Source organism: Channa argus, chromosome 13, assembly GCF_033026475.1.
Source record: "Channa argus isolate prfri chromosome 13, Channa argus male v1.0, whole genome shotgun sequence".
Taxonomy (NCBI): Eukaryota; Metazoa; Chordata; class Actinopteri; order Anabantiformes; family Channidae; genus Channa; species Channa argus.
In genome coordinates, this window is record NC_090209.1 from 18,226,617 (window position 1) to 18,250,255 (window position 23,639).

Consider the following 23,639-nt stretch of genomic DNA (forward strand, 5'->3'; position numbering starts at 1 on the left):
CTATACAGTATATACACTGTATATCATATATAATCTAATTTATAGTATATGAAGACAAATCGTGGCTTGTGATTATGTGTTTTACAAGCGTATATGGGCACATGCAGATGTGGAGTTGGCTAATTGTGTGATGTAATCCTGGGTGGTCTATAGGCTCTTGGTGGCCTCTATGTGTCAGTCAGTGAGGCCGAGCCTGCTCTGCCCCACCTCTGTCCGCATACAGAGCATCACATTTAGACCCATAATAATCACATGCAATATTTATCTGTCATATTCTTGGAAACTAAATGTTTTTCTTTTGTTGATCAAAATACAAAGTCTTGAGTTTTAACTTTTTTTGGCAGCCAATATAAAAGACCAAGAGTATATGGGTGGCCTATGTTTGCAGAAGCTGCTCTGAGAATATCACAGTAGGTCACAGTCCTTGTAGTAAAGTGTAGTTCAGCATTAAAAGTGCTTCCTACACTATTGTCAAATGTAGTATTCTTTGTATATAACTCCTCAAATGTTTACAAGATAAGTAATGCAATGTCCACCTCCAACCTTCTTTTGCAAATGTATGTATTAGGGATACAGTGTGCCCCCTATACATTTATGCTATTAGTAAGTGCTACTTATTTTCAATTTGAATTTAGTTTTGGTAAAGTTTTACATAAAGTGTAGCAATCTATTCTTCTATCCTTTTGCCCTGCTGTCTCTGCAATACTGGTCATGTCTGAAATCTTTGTGATTTACTGTATACAAGGACTTCTACAAGACAGCTAATGCATCCCAAAGGATCTAAATGTAGGTACTATAGCAGAAATCTAGTAGGCCTAAACATTTACCTAACTCTTTAATCAAATTAAGAAGTTTCTCATTTTCATGATATGTAGGCAAAAGGCAATGATTCTAAAATGTCTCACTATCAAACTGCAGATTTTGGTGAGATAGAGTTTAAAACAAACAGACTTTGAGGAAGTGATCTCACCACAGGGCAGGTCCAGAAGTAGGAGTGTTGCACCTATTATTACATGCTATCTGTTTAACTGTGTCTTATGATGACTCCCATGACTCCAGTGGATTAAAAGGTAGCATTGTTTTGGGCTGGGTAGGAGTGGACAGTTTACGTCCTCCATGTGCAGCTCATCAGTTCTTCTGTTTAACTGGATACAATGTGTGATGTCTGAGGAGTCTAATGTTAAAGTACAATGCAATACAATTCTGCCTGTTTTAATCAGTCAGATATTGATTAAAATGTTTCAATGTAATCATCAGGGTAATCTTGTTTTTTTTTTTTCTAAATATTTAATATACACTGTTGTGGATTCTCATTTTATCTTTCCACTGATAGAAACCCAGAATTGTTAGATAATGACACTGTGGTTAACTCAATTAACCAGATTAAATTATGCATTATTTGACATGAGTTTGGATTAATACCCCAGATTTAAAAACACCTGCACATCTCACTTTCCTAAACATTGTAACATTTAAATCAGCTTTTTAAGTCATTTTAGAAAAGTTTCATTTCTGTATCAAGCTTTTAACAAGCATCAAGTGACATCAGCAACACCACAGAAACAAACACACAATAAGACTTATTTATTTCAAAACATTAATTACCACAGTGCATGCTGTAAGAGTTCCCAACACACCCACGTCATGCAGTTGTAATTGCATGGTCAGCACGCCACCGTTCATATGGGTTCAACTCTCTACTGTCATCCAGGATTAACAGTTATGTGGATACCTAAATATTAACACGATAATTTTTGCCTGATAACAGTATGCACAGGCCTGTTTTTCAGATGTAGCTTAAATAGAAGACTAGATGAGTTACGATGAGGACTCACTGTGATATCCTTGCCAGCCCAGTTACATTCCTCCCTCCAGTCAACAGGGGCGGGCCAGTAGATCTGAAACGCAGTAAGCAACTGTCAGATCACATCTGCTTCTTCAACATAATCTCATTGAAAACAGATTAATTTATAGTAAATCTGCACACAGCCCGTGAATCAAAGTCAGACTGTCTAACATCAGGTGCTTTCAATGTTGTGGCTGATGGGTGTACCCTAAAAGGTTTTGTCGATTAGTCATTTAGATATTAATCACAATGGCTTTTGGACAACTCTTTGATTTATTTTAAAATGTCTTCATAAACCCCACATTTCATGTAATTTCTCATAATTGCAAGAATTTTATTTAATAATTTTCATGGGCTATGTTGCTAATATGTGTCCAGAGTTTTGAGTATCCATTGAGGTCCATATTAACTCGTAAAGCATGCTGGGTCTGGCTTTGATAACAGTGTTAAATGATGAATAAGTACTTTCTGAATTCCATCCTTGGCTGATGCCAACGGCGGAGTCAGTATTGACAAATCTTTGACACGTGCCGCGTGCTTCACTCTTGACTCTGTACTATTTGGTTCCCTGATTACTGGTGTTTATGACCCACCTTGTGTTCCTGCTTGGCAATGTTGTCCAGTGAGAGTGATAGCAGGAAGTTCTTGGCCCCAACAAAGAGACGGCCTCTTTCTTCATCCAGCAGCAGAGCGCTGAAGCAGCATGATCGCTCCAGTTCGAAACGCCGCACTCCGTGGAACTGCTGTAATTCTGAAAACCCATAGATGCACAGAATTAAAAAGGGTGGCACCTCTCAAACTGCTGTCTCCTACATATGATATGATATGATTTTTGGTAACAGAATGTAATTTTTTTTAACTATTATACTGCAACGTCAAATAAGCAGAAAAAGTGTTTCTCTATTTACACATGCAGAACATTTCTGGAAAAATATTCTTTGATGCTCACATTGCTCACATTGAGCTGTCAACTTCACTTATGGTCATTTAAATAATGTGCAAGTATAAAAATAACCAAAAAAATAACTAACATTCTAAATGTAACTTAAAGACTCACTACCAAAGAAAGAATCAATACCACAACAACCTCAAGTCATCAGTCTTCCATTAGTTGACCACAGGGCTGCAACAAACCATGTGGTTGATAAAAGAGATTGAAGATTACCTTCAATTTTAGTATTTAAATAGTATTTGAGCTGTGTCTTAAGGCCAATGCAGTAATGAAACTCTATTGGTTTCAGTGGAAAAACTGAGTGTTCCTGCTGTTTCCAAATGAGCAAGAACCCATTCTGGGGGAACAGTGGCCAGGAAAAACCAGTTAGTGTTTGTAAACTTAAGCTATACAACGCACCCAAAGCCAGTAAAAAAAAAAAAAAACACAAAAAACTTCAGCTTTGTAGACCAAGAACACTGAAGAAACAAAGAAACTGCAACCTCCTCTGTTGGCAGGAACTAATCAACAGAAAAAAGACCCAGCCTTTCTGTTTTCAGACATCACCATGGCTTTATTAGTCTGCCATTGTTCTAATGTGAATTTACAGCTTTAATTACGACTCTGACACCACCCAGCAGCTGCTTAAATGACATCAGTGACTTGAATCCATATTGGTTATACACAAACCAGTGCCATTGCAGGACATCTCAGGCCTAAATTTAGACTAAGTAATAAACTAAGTTTCTTTAGCAGTGTACTAGTTTTTGACCTGTAATATATTTGCCTGTTCCATCTCAGAGACTGTATGATCCATGTGACCTTCAGTTAAAGTTAAGGCAGCACATATCTCAGCTGGGCAGATGGTGAGCCTCACGTCCTTGGTGAGTTAGTTCAAGCTGTAATTGCTGGGTTTCGGTGGAACACTTCCCTGGTTTATGTGGTCATGTTGGGTTTTGAGCTGCCCTCTTCTAACTTACAATACTCAAGATGAAACACAAAACCATGAAGGTGTGTGCATGTGCGTGCACGCATGTGTATTTGTGTTTCAGTGTGGCTGTAAATCATGCAACCACAAATTGTCTGGCTGCTCTTCAGGGTTGTTTACTTTGAACAGCATGGCTGAATATCACATGAATCAGACATTCACATTACATTGACAGCTATTATGGGCAGTGGATGAGGCAAAGGCTCACACATGTACACCCACATGAACAAATCACCATCTCCTTCAGTTATAAAGGCTGCAACTTTTCTCCCTTAAACCTTTGGTTCTTACCTTTGTATGAAAGCTTCATGCGCGGTGAGGAAGATGAAGAGGATGAAGATGAAGTGCGGGTCGTGGTGCTAGAGGAAGCATGGGCGGCGGCCAGGCCCAGCAGGAACAAAGAGCTGCAGGTGATCATCATGGCCACGATCATCATCATCATGGTCATCATCTTGGCCCGTTTAGATCACACTCCTTCCTGACAGTGGTTGACTTTGAAAATTTAAGCCTGTGAAGTGAATTTATTGTGGCTTTCAGCTGGAATATGGAGGAAATCTGTCCTGGATTCCACTTCCTTAATGCCCAGTATTTCTTTTTGTCTTTGAGTTGTTACTGTTTTAGTCCTGATTCAGTACAAAACTAAATGCTTTGCCTTTTTTGTATATTAGGTGTAGTCCTCCTGGTCTCGTACTGCTTTGGTTTGGGCTTAGTCCTTTTAGGTGAGAATCCTAGATCAGCACAATCTCACAAGCCCAACAGTTTCCTCTTTTTTTGTTTTAGCCGACCTTTGTGATCCGAAGGTCTTCCTCTCAAATTCAGATATTCAGTGTAAGCTTTGTAATCTGCTCCTTGTTCTCTTGCCACATCAACTGTTTCTCCTGTGAACGATGACCAAGATCACCTCTCACATCTAAGACAGGACACCAATGTTAAACGTGGGCACAGAGTCCTAAAAACAAACAAATAGGGATAGCATTTAGAAGTGGACACACATGCATGCTTTTACTTGAAAGCCCCCCCCCCCCCCCCCCCCCACACACACACACACACACACACACACACACACACACACACACACACACACAGAGAGAGAGAGAGACAACCCTAAGGTAAATACAGTTTAAGCTACACTGATGCTCCTGCCAGTCTGTGTCCCCCTCACAATGACACAACTATGATGTTCTCACATTACAGCAAGACTCGAGGACATTGTCCAAAATGCATACTGTGATGTGTGTGTGTTTGTGTGTGATAGAAATGCTAAGCCAAGCACAATCCCTCCATGTCTGGGGCACTGCCAGCTCGGAGCGGCTTCCCTCTTTCTCTCTCCCAACTTGAACACATTCTCTTTGCTCCCTCCACCCTCGCAGATGCAGTCTCTTCATTGCTGAGGGCTAATGAGCCGACGTGGATGGATGTTTGAATGGAATGAGTGTATCTGTGCTTCACAGCAAGCCACTTGCGAGTGAGTGCAGCAACACAGAGCAGAGGACTGTTGGCTTTTGCTATAAGATCTGACTCACTGTTGAATTCCACAGTATCAGATGAATAAAAAGTTATTAAAAGCTTCACAGTGCTGTTTTCTGTAAATGTGTTTAAATACGGAGTGTAGAGGGATTTGCTATCAATTGAGCATGGTTAGTGAGTAAAGAAAGACGTTTTTTGAGAACTAGAGTCAAAGTTAAAATGACAGAATTGGTATTGTGTTGTAAACCACAACTCTGCCAGAGCAGGAGCAAGAATGAGGTCACCAGTTTATAAGCCTACATGCATATGAGCGTTATGTTGTAAAAAACTTACTTGGGACACACACCTCTCATTCAGGACTTTGGACTCTGCAGTCAGCCATAACAACAAAGTCTTTCATTGGAAACGGTCTCCTTTATTATATTACACCTCACAGTTGGCACTCCGTCACTAACAGGCAGACAGTCTGCTTTTATGCCTTTTCACTTTAAATCAGTTTCTTCTCCCCCTTCTCACACTTGCGTTCCTCTGAAAAAAACAAACTCTTGTCTCTTGGAATGAAATCACTCTGCTCTCTCCTGCAGACTCGATCTGTCTGTCAGTGACTGGAGGTATATTGAATTTTTAAAACATGGCACTCTTCAAATAATAAAATTCAGGATGCTTCTAGGAAGTTGAATAAAATTGGATCAACAGCAGCCTAAATGTAGCACACTTACCGCGCATGAAACTATCTAAGAAGTTGATAACTGTCGCTGGTCTCTCAAAAGATCTCTCAAATCGGCCCAAGAATGCACCTCTTCTAAAAGCTTAAAACTGTATTTAGGGTGTGATTATGGGTCTTTGGGTTCACTTCAGCCAGACTGGATGACTTACTTCTTCATTTTTAAACCCACAGTTGGGAAAAAAAAACAATGCTCTGAATTATCATTTTTAGTTTTTGGACAACATCAATGAATGAACTAACCCAGGTTGTAGACTGATGAGCACTAAATGTGCACTTTGACAAACATTGTGTTCTTTGTAGTAAGTGAAGATGATGTGATTAAGTGTGGTTTTCATGTAATCTTTGAAAAAGACAGTAAAATAATAATATACCTTATTTGGTAATTTTACTTGTTTTAGCAAGCTTTACATTAATTATTTTGCTCATAATTTCTACATTTTAGTTGCTGAAAGCAGGTGTAGCTTAGAATTCCAGTAATTACTTTAAATGATACATATCCATACTGTTAAGCACACATAGGAACTTACACCCAAATGCTGGTCGTACAGACCTATCCAGGATGTTGGCACAGAGTTTTATGAATAATAGAGCTATTGAAGTGTGGAGACAGGAGAGAGCTCATAAGCTCATGCCTCCCAGGCCATAGCAGACAGCACAAAGCTGAGCAGGAACATAAACTCCAACATACCCTTTAGTATGTAAAAACACATGGACAGATACACACAATGGAGCAATGCACACAGACAAGCTTTGAACAACACACAGCCAGCCTTTGACTGCCACATTTCACTATTTCACTAGTGCACAAAGTCATGTTGTACTTATTTGAAGCCCAAGTCTAAGTTCATATATGTAGCACAAAACATACCATTTCTCTGTCAAGAATTTGATTTTAGGGACAAAAAGTTCTGTATTAATAAATGTTATGACTTTCATGTGTGTGAAGCAGAAAGAGAGATGACTTTGTGTTCCCAAGGTTTTGGATTTTACTGCAACGCTTCAGTATTTCGAAAGGAAGGACGTCAGAGCTCTGATCAGCTGCAGCTCCTTAACACAAACAGAAACAAATACTTGCGTCACAGTCCATGGGAGTTACAGAAACAACAGTGATGCCCTGACACTCCTGTTGGCTGATGTAAGACCACTTTTGTTTTTTAACTGAGTCTCCTAAGCTGTGTGTCTGTGTGCCTCCTAATTCTGCCAGGATAAACGATCGTTATTGTTCATCGCACATCCTCATCTCATCCCAGAACACTAAACAGACACATTATTTAGATAGATAGATAGATAGATAGAGATAGAGATATATAGAGATATATAGAGATATATAGATAGAGAGATAGATAGAGATATATAGATAGATAGATAGATATAGATGTATATCTATATATATAGATAGATAGATAGATAGATAGATATAGATGTATATCTATATATATAGATAGATAGATAGATAGATAGATAGATAGATAGATAGATAGATATAGATATATATAGATATATATAGATATAGATATATATATACACACACACACACACACACACTCATCTACAAACTCCTGCCTGCCTCTGGTCAACACACACACACGTACAGAAACCCCTTGCATGCTCCATAATGCATCTTAATAAAAAAAGCCACTGGGGCCCACTGACACTTGCGTTCAGTTCAGCTTCAATAGACACAGAGTAGCAGCATGCCAAGAGGGACTGGATTAAAATTAAAGACAGAGAGAATCTTTAAGGTGGGAGCAAGATGTCATGTCAAAAAACAGCCTAAATGGAGATGGGCAGACACAGCAGCCCACCTCTGGGGTGACACAAGCTTTCAGTTTAAGGTTAGAGTGCAATTCCACAGTTCAGCATGCAATAATGAATGAATTAATACCAGCGGTTTACCCTGCACTATCACCAGGTTAAATAGCTAAAGGGGGTTGGGGGTTAATATAAGGTAGACAACTGATGGAGACACTAGAGAAAAGAGGGGAGAAAAGGGAGATGATGAGGAAACAAGGATGAATAAAAGAAAATGTGGAAGGTAGCCACAAAAGAAAGTGAGATGGTAACGAAGAGAAGGTATCAAGAGAGTGAATATGTGAGACAGCAGGTAAAATCCAAACAAAGGGAAGAGAAATACTGAAACCTGTGGAATGTTTTGGCAAAGTAGTATGAGATGGGGAAAAAATCAGAATCAGGAATTGTGTATGTGAGCAAAGACGAATGAAAAAGGAAAAGAAAATTAAAGTTAAAAAGAAAAAAGAGAGGCTAGGCAAGAGGTTGTGATAGAAAAAAGAGAATAGGAGATATTACACTAAAATATGCGACTTGCTTGCACGGATACAGTGCCACTGAAAAATGGAGGGAGGGAAGCCTGGAGAAGAAAAGGAGCAGGGCGATAGGTGACTGAAAGAAAGGAGCCGATTGTTTTGCCTGCAGGGAGAAAAAGACTTTCCCTGGCCTGTGACCAACAAGTCTAAGCCCCCCTGCGACGGATAAATGAAAGGAGGGCGGGATGGATGGATGGATGGATGGATGGATGGATGGATGAGGAGGAAAAATGAGGCAGTGAGTGAGGAGGAGGGAGGGAATCAGTGCTTTATAGAGCAAAATGACTGAAACAGCATGTTACTGGTGGCTTTTGCACTGGGCTGTTTAGTAGGGTGAGAAAGTGGAGCAAGAGGAAGGTAAAAGGTTTAGCACAAACTACAACAAGCTGACACTGCGGCCTGTAGCTTTTAGTCAGCTGTTAAAGTTGACCATCAGCTGTTAATCACTGAAAATCTAGTTTGTGGACCAAGTTTCTCATCAAAAACTAGTTTTGTCTTGGTTAAGTCATTCCTCCTCACATTTGAAATGCTTAATATAAAAAATTGCTTGTAATACAGGAAGAAAATGACAGGGTGTATGTGTGCGTATTATTTTTATCATGGTGGTTAAACTAACTCCTATAAGAGAACAATTATTGAAAACATCCAGAAGCTGGATATAGGTGTGCAAACACCAGTAGTGTGTTATATTACAAATACAGCAGGCACATAAAAAGTTGCAGACTCTCTAGATTCTAACTATAGCTTTTAACAAAAATCTGTCTGCATTTAGATTCAGCTTGTATAAAAACTGCTTGCCTGGCAGGTCTGACAGGCTTCATTTGCAGAACAAACATAACAAATGCAAGTAGAAAGTCTTAGATTTAGAGAGAGAGAGAGAGAGAGAGAGAGAGAGAGGGCGAGCAGGTGAAGAAGGGCACGTGGCTGCATGTCACAAATATAAGTAGAAAGTCTTAAATTTGCAAAGGGAAGCAAGAGAGAGAGAGAGCAGGTGAAGAAGGGCACGTGGCTGCATGTCAACACACTCTGGACTTTTCACAACTATTTCTAGAGGGAGCAGTAGCTGCAACAAAAAGTGTCAAAGTTTATCTTCTGTGATGATGTTAATGATCTGAAGCATTTTGTTAGGGAGGGAACAGTGCCTCATTTCCTCTGAAAACTGGAAAAGGAAATAAATGCAGTAAGGAATTATATAAATGACCCATAAACTCATACTGAAAGGAGTGAAGAGTAAAAATTAAGGTTAAAACAAGGAACAGAAAAGCAGAAATCTGTCATACAAAGGTTTAGAAAAGAATTTAAAAGTGGACTCTTTATCCAGTTTGTAATACAGCCTAGTCCTGTTTTCAGTGTCTTGGGACAAAGCTAGATGCAGGAGTATATAAAGGTTACACACACACACACACACACACACACACACACACACACACACACACACACACACACACACACACACACACACACACACACACACACACACACAAGCGCGCACACAGAAAAGCACCTGTAAGCCAAAAGAGTCTACCAGTCTTTACAGGATTTAAGCAGAAAAATCAAAGTGAGAAAGTGAGATGATCCGGGACAGAGAGCCTGGTTGTTCTGAAAGACATCGAGTGAATGAAGGAGCCGGGGAGGCTACAGCGCTTTACTGGTCACTGGTACCAAGCCATCTGGCCCAGATTCATGACTGGAAATTTTCCCAGACTGCAAACCTGTGGCTAGCATTTGTTCATCGTGGCTACATTAGTTTGTTTTTATTGTTTCTGCTATTTAGATTGAATGGAATCATTTTTTACAGATATTGTAAGTAAATAGTTGATTCTGTCAAGTTTGAGCTTTTACATGTCTTCCTCATGATGTTTGATATAAAACCATGCCTGCATAGCCGGGAGTGAAGAGTCATAACTAGACTAACATTACTGTGGGTAATGTGATATATTATAAGGAAGCAGTATGTCAAAATGCTGCTGGAGAACTGCCTTGCACGGTCTATACAGCTGGCTCTGAAAATAGAGACACTAAAGGAACCACTAAAGGGAGGGCAGCCTGCTGGTAGCCGGTAGCCAGCTATTTGGCTATATTGAACCTAGAAGCAGCAGTAGGTCAGGAGCTGCCTCTGACTGGAGCTCTTCCAAACAACTCTCAGGGAAGACAACTTACTCTACTCCCCTAAATTAAACTACAAAGCCCATTTTAAGGCAGTCCTCTAAGGACAAAGTACCACATGTCACCAGCATGACTTGTGGAAAACTATTTGGGTTTATAATGGCTCAGAAACAGGCTGTTTCACAAGACATGTACTTAAAGAATTAGTTGCAGTTAATATTTTAGTACTTTATGGAACCTAAGGTTACTTTGTGATTTAATGTTTTAGATTTGTGACTGCTGATTGTACGATATCATCAGAAATGAGACTTGTGCACAACAATTAATTTGATTATAGCGTAGAATGATAAAAATGGATGTAAGCAGTGACCCTAAATTCTCTGACTGGACGCCGTTAAAAATGAACTCACCTGTCCATCCGTGTCCAGGGGAACCAAATTCCAAAAACCAGTTCAGACCCTTCCAGGTTAGGAGGACCATCCACCTGAGCCCAACATGCTTCTGACATGACTGATGGTTTCCATAGTTACAGTGCTGCTTTTTGCTGTTTCATAGATGATCATCCAAGAGTAGCCCTCATGATTAAGAACTCACAGTATAGAAAGTGCTGAGTACACACTTACACACAGTCACTGAGCTCTTTTGTGCTTGAAACACCCTCATTCTCAGTCTGGAGTGTTTTTGAATATACAGAAAAGTTCATCTTGCAAACAACTGATTCTATGTTTGAAACTTTGACAGACCATAAAGTAGATGGATGAATAAAGTCAAGTTTAAGGCATGTAAATTCCTGGAAAAATAGAAATCTTCAGTAACTCCACTGACAGGAATGGTGCCTAGGGGACAGAAATTGAGCACGGGTAAAGTCCCATTTTGGTGCGAAAAGTCCAGTGAGTCCAAAAGGCAGCCGGGGTGTAAGTTAAAAAGCAGCGCAGTGAGATCTGACTGCTCCCGTCTGCAGCCAGCTCTGCTGATGAACGGCTACACTCTAGCTCCACTTAGAAAAACACACAACCCTGTGTACACACATAAAACTCTACTTAACACACACACACGAGATGAGTTTTCACAGGAGCTGAGCAGAGTAGGAGTGCTCAGAGGGAGAGCAGGCAGGAATAAAGGACTTAATTCAAGAAGGGAAAGAGAGAAGGAGGGAGAGAGGGAGGGCTTGAAGATGGGAGGGAAAGGTGGGAGAGGAGCGGGGCAGGGGCATGTACAGCCCCAATTCCAAAGGTTGGGAAGATGTGAAAATGTAAATAAAACAGAATTCAATGATTTGCAAATCTAATTGACCCGTTTTTTTTTCACAATAAAACCAAACAACAAATCAGAGAACTGAGAAACTGAGACATTTTTCGTATTTCATGGAAAATATTAGCTCCTTTTGAATTTAATGGCAGCAACACAACTTAAAAATGGTTGGGAAAGTATTTGCAGCAAATCAAAAACAAATGGAGGAGCATTTGATAACTAATTAGGTTAATTGCCAACTGGTCAGTTACATCACTGGGTCAAATGTAAAGGTGGGCATCGGTTCACCAAACTGCGCCAAAAAATTGTGGTACAATTTCAGTAAAATATTCCTCAAAGTAAAATTGCGAAGACTTTGAACATCCCACCATCTATAGTATATAATATCATCAAAAAATTCAGTGAATCAGGAGGAATCTCTGTGCACAAGGGACAAAGCCAAAGGTGAAAATTGGATGAGATGATCTTCGGGCCCCAGATGGCACTGCATTAAAAACAGGCATGATACTCTACTGGACACCACTGCATGGGCTCAGGAACACAATTAACAAAGTTTGCTGTGCAATCCACAAATGTAAGTTAAAGCTGTTTAATGCAGAGAAGAAACCCTATGTAAACACAATCCTTAAACTGTTCTAGGGTGAGGTTAATCAAAATTTGAAATTCCTTTTTGAAACCATGGACGCCCTGTCCTGCAGACTAAATTGGAGAAGTACCGTCCAGCTTGTTATCAGCGGACAGTTCTAAAGCCTGCATCTCTGAAATTATGGGGATGCATTAGTGCATATAGCGCGGGCAGCTTACACATCTAGAAAGACACCATCAATGCTGAGAAGTACCTAGAGGCTTTAGAGCAACATATCCAGACAATGTCTCTTTCAGGGAAGGCCTTGTATATTTCAGCAAGACAATGCTAAACCACATACTGCATCCAGCACAACAGCATGGCCTCGTAGGAGAAGAGTCCGGGTGCTGAACTGGCCTGGCCGCAGTCCAGAACTTTTACCAATAGGAAGATTTGGTAAATCATAAAACAAAAAATGTGTCACTTTTATTTTATCAAATTTGAGCAGTTCAGACAAGAATGGGACAACATACCTCTCCTAAAACTCCACCAACTGGTCTCTTCACTGGCAGTTGTTAAAAGAAGAGCGGATGCTACACAATGCTAAACATCCCCCTGTTTCAGCTTTTTGGAGATGTGTTGCTGCAATCAAATTCAAAATGAGCTAATATTTTCCATGAAATTTTAAAACTCTTTCAGTTTCAACATCTGATACGCTGATTATGTTCTATTGTGAATAAAATATGGGATGATGAGATTTGCAAATAATTACATTCGATTATATTTACCTTTTAGACATCGTCCCAACTTTTTGGGAATTGGGGTTGTACCATGTAGTTATACTGATTGTATGTATGTGCTACTGTATCAGTGTTGGTACCTACGAATTTTTTTCAGTGACTTTAACCCAGAATAAATCTCACATACAGATGCTAAAGAGAAGTGCTACTTTTATATGGGTCAGTTTTTAGGACCCCTATGCACTGTGATTTCTTTGTATTGATATGAGAGAAATGCAGTGTTCTCTGTTCAAAGCGGTGGTCACAAGTCACACTTGAGATACTGCAAATCTACTGACGACAACCCTGTATTCCATGGTTTTGCCAATTAAAGACGGCTTGCATCAAAAATCTGTCAGAAACTTATTGTTACATTAGGCTTGATGATGAACTGTCAACCAATGTTGCACCATCAGTGAGTGTTTACCCCCCTGTACCTATGTGTACTGTAGTGTTAGCACTAGGTGGATGAATTGACAGTACCCATTGGTGAGAGCCCACTCTGAACCCTTCAGCCTATGAATCATTGCACGAAAAACAAAATGTAACTAATGAAAGTAGGCAAACAGCAAAGTTAGGAGGGCTAATAAGGACAGCTCTTCTCATCATCTTCATCTCACATGAACTTTCCGTAGTATATTTTCACAATGATATAGCCATCTGGAGTAAAAGTGAAAACTTTTGTGGCAAGCAAGAATGTTGCCTAAATATTAAGCAAATACAGCTTTCAATTGGTTTATCGTCAGTCCTAGGGCTCTCGCTTTCCCATTTTTTAAATGTTGAATACAGACAAGTGCCACATGTTGGTATAGAGACTTATTTCCTCTCGAAGCAGTAACAGAATGCATCTACTAGTTTGCCATTGATTGTGATGTATGCAATGTGTTATGGTGCCAATTCTTTGCCAAGATGAAGGTTATGTGAGACAATACAACAGTCACTCTTTGTTGCTACCAGTTCTTTGATGTCAGCTCGGCGTTTCTCTGGTGTTCGGACTTAATTGCAACAATGTGACTGCTGCCATGACCCGTGTCTTCAAGACAACCATCTGGAATATGGAATGAATCAGTGTGATTCCGAATAAACTAGCCAACATATTATTTTAATAATGACGGCATTTAGATGGAAAGTTGACTAATGCTAAGCATCATCATGCAGTGATTCACCAGGCATTCACTGTACAGCCTGACATGCCTCCAAACTAATTCTACCGTTAGACACTGAATGCCACAAAGACATTAGTGAAACAGTCCCACACAGTGTTGATGTGAACACATGACAGTGAACCAAGATCACTGCTGGAACAATATGTGACCACCTCAGGTCAGAGAAATGAGGCTTGAGGCTTGACAGACTAATGGCTTTCCTTAGCATGTAGCAAAATCTTTAGCATAGAGTATATGAATGTATTTAGATGACATATTTGAGTTGAAGCATGGGTCAAGTATTTGTGTGCAGCTACTGAACACAAATGAGTATAAAAAGCAGAGAAAGGATTATTCACTCAACAGTAATTTAAAACTTGTTGGAAAGACCTTATCATTTGGCAGCTTTTTTTAACCACACATAAGTGGTATCTGGTAAGCCAAAACAGTTTCAAGTATGATGATTTTTTTATTTTTTTTTTGGTTTGTTTTCATAGAACATTTGCTGCGGTTAGTTTCAGTACAGTCGGCTGTATTTCAAGTGTTCATGGGGGAAAAAGTATCAAAGCATGAACAACCCCTGCAGCATGTTCCATCCCTCTACTGTCCACTGATACAGTATGCACATGTTTAAAACACTAGTTTAACTAAAAGGTGATTTCCTTCTGTAACATTAGTGTGTGTGGATAGATGGTTTGAGCGCTGAGTGTCAGCCACCCACATTATTCCTTTACTGACTACAAGAGTTAGGAAGAAGCCATTTCTGTACTCCAATTTCTAGCATGCCTCATTTGTACAAAATGTGGTTCAACCACATCACACAGAGGTATACATCTTAGTCAGTATCACAGTCATGCTGGGTGGGTGTGTGTGTGTGTGTGTGTGTGTGTGTGTGTGTGTGTGTGTGTGTGTGTGTGTGTGTGTGTGTGTGTGTGTGTGTGTCCGTCTTTCCCCAGTTGTTCTACTCCTTTAATCTTCATTCCACGGGAAGGTGTGGCACTGCGCTTGGCAACCCTGCTTCACACATGCTCACATATTGGATAAGGTCCACATACAGAGAGGTCATGGGTCTCACTGTAGGGTGTTCATTGTTTGTGTTATGTTTTGTGTGTGTGTATGTGTTGTCCCCAAGTTTTCCAGTCTTTTTATTCAAGATACACACTTTCCTTCTGATTTTTCTAAAAATTGATGCACATGAGCGTGTGAATAATTAAAACGTGTGTGTGCTTGTGGTGTATGTTTTCAGCCCACTGACCACCCCCTACTGACTTGTCTGTCATAAACCAGTCTGACATCTCTACAAGTGGCAGAGTGGGTGCTGTGATCCTAACAAAGGCTTTTGTCTTAGCCGGAGCCTCTGTGCTATTGAAGCACATGGGGGCTCAGTTTCCTAATAGCATCTTAGTGAATCTTTGTTTTATTGCAAGTCAATGAACCGAAATGATTTTTGGATTGTGGTGCGACCTCAATCAGGCTGATGTCTCCCACACTGGAATCCCCCCCCTGCGGTCTTACTGTATTATTCAAGTCAGGCATTCCAAAAACTGAAAATGTGGAAAACAAAAATAGGAAACAAGAATAGAAATCAAATTAAAAGAGCAGAAACCTTGTATTAATTTTATAGCTCTTCCAATAACAATGCTTACAATGGTGAACTGTTATATAAATGAAACCCTTGAATTTGGCCTGAATTCAAGGCTTGTTTTTATTAGTTTTACTGTGTTTGTTATTAGTGAAGAGGGGAGTGTCAGTCCGAACTGTGGATTTTGAAAAGTTTTGGACTTTGGCTTAATTTTGCACATTATCCTCAGAAATATCAGCTTTATTTTCACTGTAACAATGCAGACACAGAATAACTAGTCCTTACCATGAAGTCGCTTGTCATTAAGTGTTTTAATCGAGTTAGGTTCATTCCCATGGTCAAAGCTCACTGGTTTCTTAAAGAGATTGTAATTCTGTTTCTGATTTGTGTTTTATGTTGTGTAATCAGATCAGAAGGAATGCTCAGATGACACCGCTGATTACGGAAATTACTAAGACTGTTTGAGCAATTCAATATCAGTTCCACGTCATCTTTTACCTGTGATGAAGTCTTTATATTCTCTTAACTAGTATCCCTATAGCTTTAGTGTCTCTTAACTGATTTGAGAAAATTGTCGGTTAGCTACATATATTTGTAAAGATGTATGATTGAAATGGCCCTAAAGACCACTGGTCTCATAAGATGATTAACCAATGATAATAAAGATTATAGATGCACACTGATTCCCGTGTTATTTAATGGAGTTGCACTGGAGTACATTTTATTAAGAGATGGTTCCATTGTTGAATATGACCTCAACAATAAACTGAATAGAATTATCACTTTTCTGACAGTTTCAACTTAAAAACTGAGAAATGATAACATAGTAAAAGTAGAATTCATGGCAGAGCTGTTGTAATGGATTGCATTAGATTGTAGAGGCGTACCTATTAAAGTGACCAGTGAGTGTAGTGTGTGTGTGTATATATATATAACGCACAATGCACAAACAACTCACATTGCCCTTCTACATTAAATAAATCCACAGCTGTTTCCCTTCCATTCCATAAAAACACTTCTATGGTGCTTACATATTCCAGAGGATTTACAAACATTGTTTTCCAGGAAAACTGTTATCTATTTAGCAGCTACAGTAACACTAACTGAAGTTTAACTGCACAGTGTCAACTGCTAAGAAGCCTGGATACCTTCTACTTACAGTATGGCACAAAAAAGGGATACACATTCAGGCTTTTTGCACAAAGAGCCAGAACAACACAGTAGGTCTTTCATGTAATTAGAAATACAGTAGGTATTCCAACTAGAGCATATTATACTGTTTTATGTAGCAATTAATCATTTTTGAAGGCAACCTTAAACCAAAAGGAAAATACAAGTGCCTTAGTGTTGGAAGGTCACGCTTCAATGAAATTAATGACATTTTTATCGACTTTAAGAACTGCACCTATTAACATAAGTCCTGTGGAAGCAAATGGTTAGTTTTGGAAGAGAATCCACAAGAAAAATACAGTTCAAATGGTAATTCTACTGTGGTTATATAAAAAAATATTTATGAACTGCTGATGCCCCACTTTCTGGGCCAGACCGGCTTTGTTAGAGTCAAGTTAAACTGATGCAAACATCCATGCTTGTGTCTTATTTAGTTGTGATTACTTATGTTTGACTCTACTGTGATTTCCTAAACACTTCTTTCAATTGAGCTGGATACACTAACCCAGATGAATATCAATGCACAAAGGCACATAACATGATGCTACACCCTGATGAGGAATGATCTGACAATCCTGCAGGACCAATGGTGTCAGACAGATTCTTCAATGGAAGAACAATATATTCAAATGGAATGTATTTATAGCACGCAAAGTAGAACTGTAAAATTAGTGTGGGGGTGTGTCACCTGCCAACATTACAAGTGTTTCATTATAAACATTTGCTCAACAGATGCCTACTGTAGTTGCCATACTTGTAAAATTAGCAGCATGAAATACCACTGAGACGACTAAGGACCATTCTCTTTCAACGTATGTTGTGACAATTCTGTGGGTGTTAAATTCTGACCCAGCATAAAACAAATGCCAGTAGTGGGCTAGTGTTTGAACCATCATTGCAACTATTCTAGCTGTAATACTATACTACTCTAGAATCTTTGTGTGTGTGTGTCTGTGTGTGGTAACTGTATGATTTAGCAATAATGTGTATCAGCAACTGAAAACAAACACACACATTTATGCAATATTTTTCTAGTGAAATACAGTTTGTGTGACTTTAACATGTAGCTTTATCCGCACATGTAGAAATAAAATCAAAAAGAGTAAGTTAAAAAAAGAAATGTGAAAGGGAGAATGACACAAACTACTATACAGGATGTGTCCGAACAAGTCATCCATAACATGGTCCCCTGACCCCCAGACACCAATGGGATTACAGGGGCCAGAGAGGACAGTGGAAGGAACAGAAAAGAGAGAGAATGTGTGTTACAGTTGTAGCTAGCAGGAGAGGTCTTGCTTGGGGACCCTTGGGGCACAGAAACCTGTAATCCTCACTATTTTACTTTGATGTGATCACACCCAACTGAAAGGATGGAGGACTGGGAGTGAGACGGGGGTTATGGCAGTCACACACCATCTGGTTCCAAGGGTCATCGGGTGGATAAGACCACCATCAAATACAAGCATGGCTTTAGTGACAGATTTTCACACACACACAAGACCAGGTCACTGAGTGCACCTTTATGCACACATTTTCAAAAAACTGTATTTTGAAGTGGAATGCACATTGCTGCACTAGTTCCCACCGCTATTAAATCTAGTTGGGTGATCACCAATTAATAAAGGCCTGCAAGCTGGACAATCCACTGGTTTAAAAAAAATAATAAATTTAAAACGTGACTTGACAAAAACTCACCTTTTCATCCATCTAAATTCACCCACCTTCCAGCTAATTGTCCCACTGTTTTATCAGTGTTTAACTTTGACAATCGCAGTATTGATCATACGTTTCATTGGTTTGTCTGAAGCATCTAATAGTCAGACAAATCTATCTCTATCTTTATCAAATTGAGTACAGACAAGATGTTAGATGTGTTAATATGCAGGCACAGACTGGTTTCTAGCCAGATGTACGTACTGCAGCGGGTCCTGTAATTCTGAGCTTCCCTTTAATCAAACTTGTGCTGTTTAACTGCTTCTATTTTTGACAGAATTCAGTACAGATCACAGTGAGGATGGATGAAAGACAATACCTGGGAAATCACCTACTAAAACGCTTTAAACTTCAGCCCACACAAACAGATAGCTTGAAGTCCAACACATGCATGTCACTAAATCCCCTAAATTCTTGGTTATATTAAAGCAAAACATTTTACCTTATTCCCTTAATAATTTGAATTTAGTAGCAAGTCTAACACAATGTAAAATAACCTACTAGGCTACTGAAATAACATTTCAATTTATCAAGCGTAGTGGGTTCCCTAGAACAGTGATGACCCCTAAACCTATACAAGAATGTACACACTAGTTTTGTGTATTTTTTGTAAGTTCCACCGTTTTAGATGTTTCGTTGTTTTGTTTTATTGGATAAACCAGAATGAGTGGATGAGTTAGATTAATGGATGTGAAGCATGTTAAATGGATGCAAAATGTACTAACTGGCAGACATTTTTATATGTTATGATTTTAAAACAAACTCTCAAAATCCACACATTTGATTTGTTTTTGATAGTTTGTTTTTGTGCTGAAAAGTAGACCGATAAGGCACATGGGTCTTTCACATGTCCATTTTACCCTTGGAAGACAGACACACACACACACACACACACACACACACACACACACACACACACACACACACACACACAAACACACTGCAGTGCTGCTATGCTATCTCATTAAGACATGATGGCAGTGAACAGATCAGAAGAAATGATCCCTGATGGGCACTGATCCAACTAGACAGGCTGCTCTCAGCACCATTGCGGATTAAACACATACACACACACACACACACACACACACACACACACACACACACACGGGTGATTCTACTTGTAGCAATGTGTAACATACTGTATGTAAGTAAGGTTTATGAACCAAATTATATTAAAATGTGTTATTTGATTTTACTTTTCTATTCAATAAATTACTCAATTGGTTTTCTTTATAGTTTTCAATGAAATCCTAAACTGTTAAAGAAAAAAAGTCAGTCAGTACAGTAAGTAAGTAAGAGCTTAAGGCAAAAATATTTCTGCCTTTATTAAATAATTTTAGAATTTGACCTTGCAATCAGCACATCTCTCCTGGTATTCTGTTTGCCCTTAAGTTGGGAAAAATTAATCATTTTAAATTACTAGCGTTATAGTTTACAAAAATGTGTCAAAACAAAATCCCACAGATTTATCAAACTGATGAAGAAATTACTGCCTAGTGTAGGGTTTACTTGATGGGTTAGCTGATGGTCTGTGTTCAAGAAAGTAAACACGCAGAAACCATGTAAACCTTCACTTCACTTACACCATCACTTCCCCAAATTAAGACAAAACAAAAATGGACTTGCCCACTTTTCTTTGCCAGACAAACACAGCAAGAACAACAGACACACACATACACGCACACACGCACACACACACCTGCAGATACTAATCAAACAGGCAGCCTATGATCATCACTGCTACAGCAGATTACAGAAGTAGTTGAAGTACTTTCTGTTCTGCCATAATTGTGATTTCACTTTTGCATTTAGGCAGTTGAAACAGCTGCCCAGACATACTTAACTCCCACAAACATGCACTTATGCTCATATTTCTAATCGGCACTGTGCACCATCTGTATCTAGCAGGCCAGAAATCCCCACCATCAACCAGCATTTGAAGAAAGTTAGTGGGTAGAGTGACACTCAGTGTTGCTTCTTTTAAATTTATTTTTAACCCAAATCACAATATCTCCCTAAATGTAAACAGGCTTTGTTTTTGCTTAAATTAGACCAAATTCGTTTTTCGATTAGTGTAACCATGGCAACAAAGGTCTAGCGCATAATACCGGCTAACTAAGACTTTCACTATGGCCTTACTAATCCACAGCTGAAATCCTGATAACAAACACCAATTGCAGATGAACAATGTGATAAAAATTTAAAGAACAGTGTCTAAACAACCATGAAAGTACAGGGATATGCAACAGTTATACCATCACATTCTGGCATTCATCTCCTGGTTTACCTCTGGCTATAAACCAAGTCACAAACACTGGGAGCAAAAGTTTGATTCCCATTAAGACCACCCATAAAGCACCTAGAAAGTTACTTGTCATAACCAAACATGGAGGCAGAGAACAGGGTGGATGCCAAGGAGTGGAACAGGAAATCTCAAACACATAAAAATGATTAGATGACACGAAAAAGGTAGGAGAGAACAGGACATAAGAAACCCACAAAGCCCACACACACTCCCCATCATCTTGTTTCTTTTCTTTTACTCAGTTGCATTTCTTTTGTTGCTTTTGTGTGTGGGTGTGTTGTTTTAGTTGTTCTGTTAATTTCAAATGCCCACCATCAACACTGCTACCACTACTTTTGTCCCAGGAATGGCTGCAGACAGGCATATGCTTCCTATATGGACTGTCTTTAAGCAGGTGCTCCCAGTTGGAAATGTATTCCAAGTTGTAATGTGAATTTGGCTGCCAAAGAGGAAAGTGTAACATCTCAGATTTAATGCCTCACAATTTAGACCATGGACACATCCTGACTGAAGAACAAAGGCTTTTAACAACAACCCTCAGCTGAATGTCAAGGTTATAAAGAGCAATTGAGTTCACATTTATTCCAGACAAAGCAGGCAAAAAACAGTCTGGACCCCAACACACACACACACACACACACACACACACACACACACACACACACACACACACACACACACACACACACACACACACACACACACACACACACACACACACACACACACACACACACACACACAGGGCAACAGTAAATGACACAGGATGGGATTTTTGGTTGCTAGGGAAACTGGGGAAATCACCTCGTTATTGCAGAGGCAACAGCTGTCATTAACAATAGCCCTAAAATCACACACTTGATCACACACCACAAATGGCAAATCAGTCTAAAATAAAATCTGGAATCTATATATTAGTGAAATATGCAAACATGTTTGTCTTCTAAAGCCAACTTAGCTAAAAATAGAAAAGCCTGTTCTACTTTAGAGAGGCACATTCACTCAAGATGTCGGGTCACAGCTGGATGACAGGTGGCATTATCAGGGCATCACACAGCCATCTGCAACTTTTCTGTATGGATTGGTATTTTTGCATTAGTCTCTAACCTTTGTGTTGACCTAATTTTTAAAGCAGGCAAACATTTGCCCTAACACTGGTTGCTGTGTTTAGTTAAGGCTACAGTCGTGGAAATACTGTGCTGTGCCTATTTCAAGCTGAACGTTAGTTTATTCTATTTATGGTGCTAAATTTGGTTAAATATACAAGTTACTCCACAAATACAGTATAACAAAATAATTTCTACACCACAGCCTCTGTTTCCAGCCTCCCTCCATCTGTCCTGTTTGAGGTTAAAGGTAGTCAGCCAAGTGAAGGAAGATTAGAGTGTTCTAAGTAATAGGCTGTCCTGACCAAACAAACTGTCATTTCCCTCTGTTTTGGCTCAACTCATCTTCTCTTTCCACCCCTCTATATCTTCCCTCCTACCATCCCTCCCCTCTTTTTGAAGCCAGCGTGTCAAGGAGAAAAAAAAGCTCTGAAAAGCTGGAGTAAGGAAGGAGGGACAAAAAGGTAGAGGGGGTGGATGAAAGAGATATAGAGACAAAGAGTTGCAGGTGAAATTAGAAAGTAATGCTCTGATGGAAACAAACAGTGAAGTTTAGGATCTCATTCATGGAAGATACAAAATCCCACTGATTCATAAATCATAAAGGCATCAGTGGTTAACTCTCAATTGCAGTGCTGAATAGCATGACTATCCCTGTAGTCATCTCTGATGAGACATTAAACTGTAAAAGTACAGCCTGGCTATGAATGTACTTGCAAAGCTCAAGATCCCAAACAATAATATTTGTGGAAATGTGTTATTTCATGCTAAACAGTACATCATTGATGGTTACAGCATGCTTCAAAAGTATAACAACAAAGTCATGACTTTAACATAATGATTAAACAAGAGGGCCTTTACGAGAACATATACTTAAAGAAGCCATATTATGAATAAATTAGGACTTGTATTTTATTTGAAGGCTATATTGAAATGATATATCAGTTTAAAAGTTTTTTTTTTTTTTTTTTAAGTTTTTTCTTTTTACATATAGTCAGTCAAATGGTTAATTTCACTCCTATGTCTGTAAGGCCCCCGAGCCACAAGCCCAATGATTGGCCAGCTTTTGGAACTCATCTGTTTGTGTAATTAGTGTGTGTCAGAACCGTAAAGCAGAGATTCTTTTATGGACTTCCACAATAGTTGATGTCATACTGTTAAGCATGTAGAAAGACACCCAACTTTGCAGAAGTATATAATACAACAGATCACAAAAAGCTTAATATGGCCTCTTTAAGGCAAATATAGATGAAAGCAATACGAATAGTGGATTTGACATGAAACAACATAGAGCTGTTTTCCTGACAAATATTAGATAGTACTGTTGCTAAGACACTGTTATCTTTATTATCCTAATCCATTCTAGGCAATTTTATAGGAAATAGATGTCAAAGATAAGATTAAAGAGAACATAATCTTACATTATTTAATAGCTTTCTACAATCATGACAGGTCCTGCCTGATATGCAGCATGAGCTTGTTTTGGATATTTCCCCTTATTCTTAAGTGCATCAGCTAGTGACTTAGGTCAGTTTCACTCTGTTTGCCACATGCAAACATGGGCAGTGATCCAAATCATAAATCACCACCTTGGATGTGAACACTGTCTATAAAATATGCTGCCATCCAAA

General features: G+C 39.1%; 1 protein-coding gene across 2 annotated transcripts in view; it reads right to left on the bottom strand.

Moving 5' to 3' along the window:
• sema3b (sema domain, immunoglobulin domain (Ig), short basic domain, secreted, (semaphorin) 3B) overlaps window positions 1-23,639 on the bottom strand; it is a 66,458-nt gene that overhangs the window by 18,398 nt on the left and 24,421 nt on the right. Inside the window, exons 1-4 of one of the 2 annotated variants that reach the window (XM_067527293.1) lie at window positions 10,800-11,500; window positions 4,057-4,714; window positions 2,440-2,597; window positions 1,836-1,898 (exon numbers count right to left, since the gene is read on the bottom strand). In XM_067527293.1, coding sequence (XP_067383394.1) covers window positions 1,836-1,898; window positions 2,440-2,597; window positions 4,057-4,216 — 381 coding nt within the window. In that variant the 5' untranslated portion in view covers window positions 4,217-4,714; window positions 10,800-11,500. Of the gene's footprint in view, window positions 1-1,835; window positions 1,899-2,439; window positions 2,598-4,056; window positions 4,715-10,799; window positions 11,501-23,639 lie in introns of those variants that run through there. The other variant, XM_067527292.1, reaches the window with a different exon arrangement.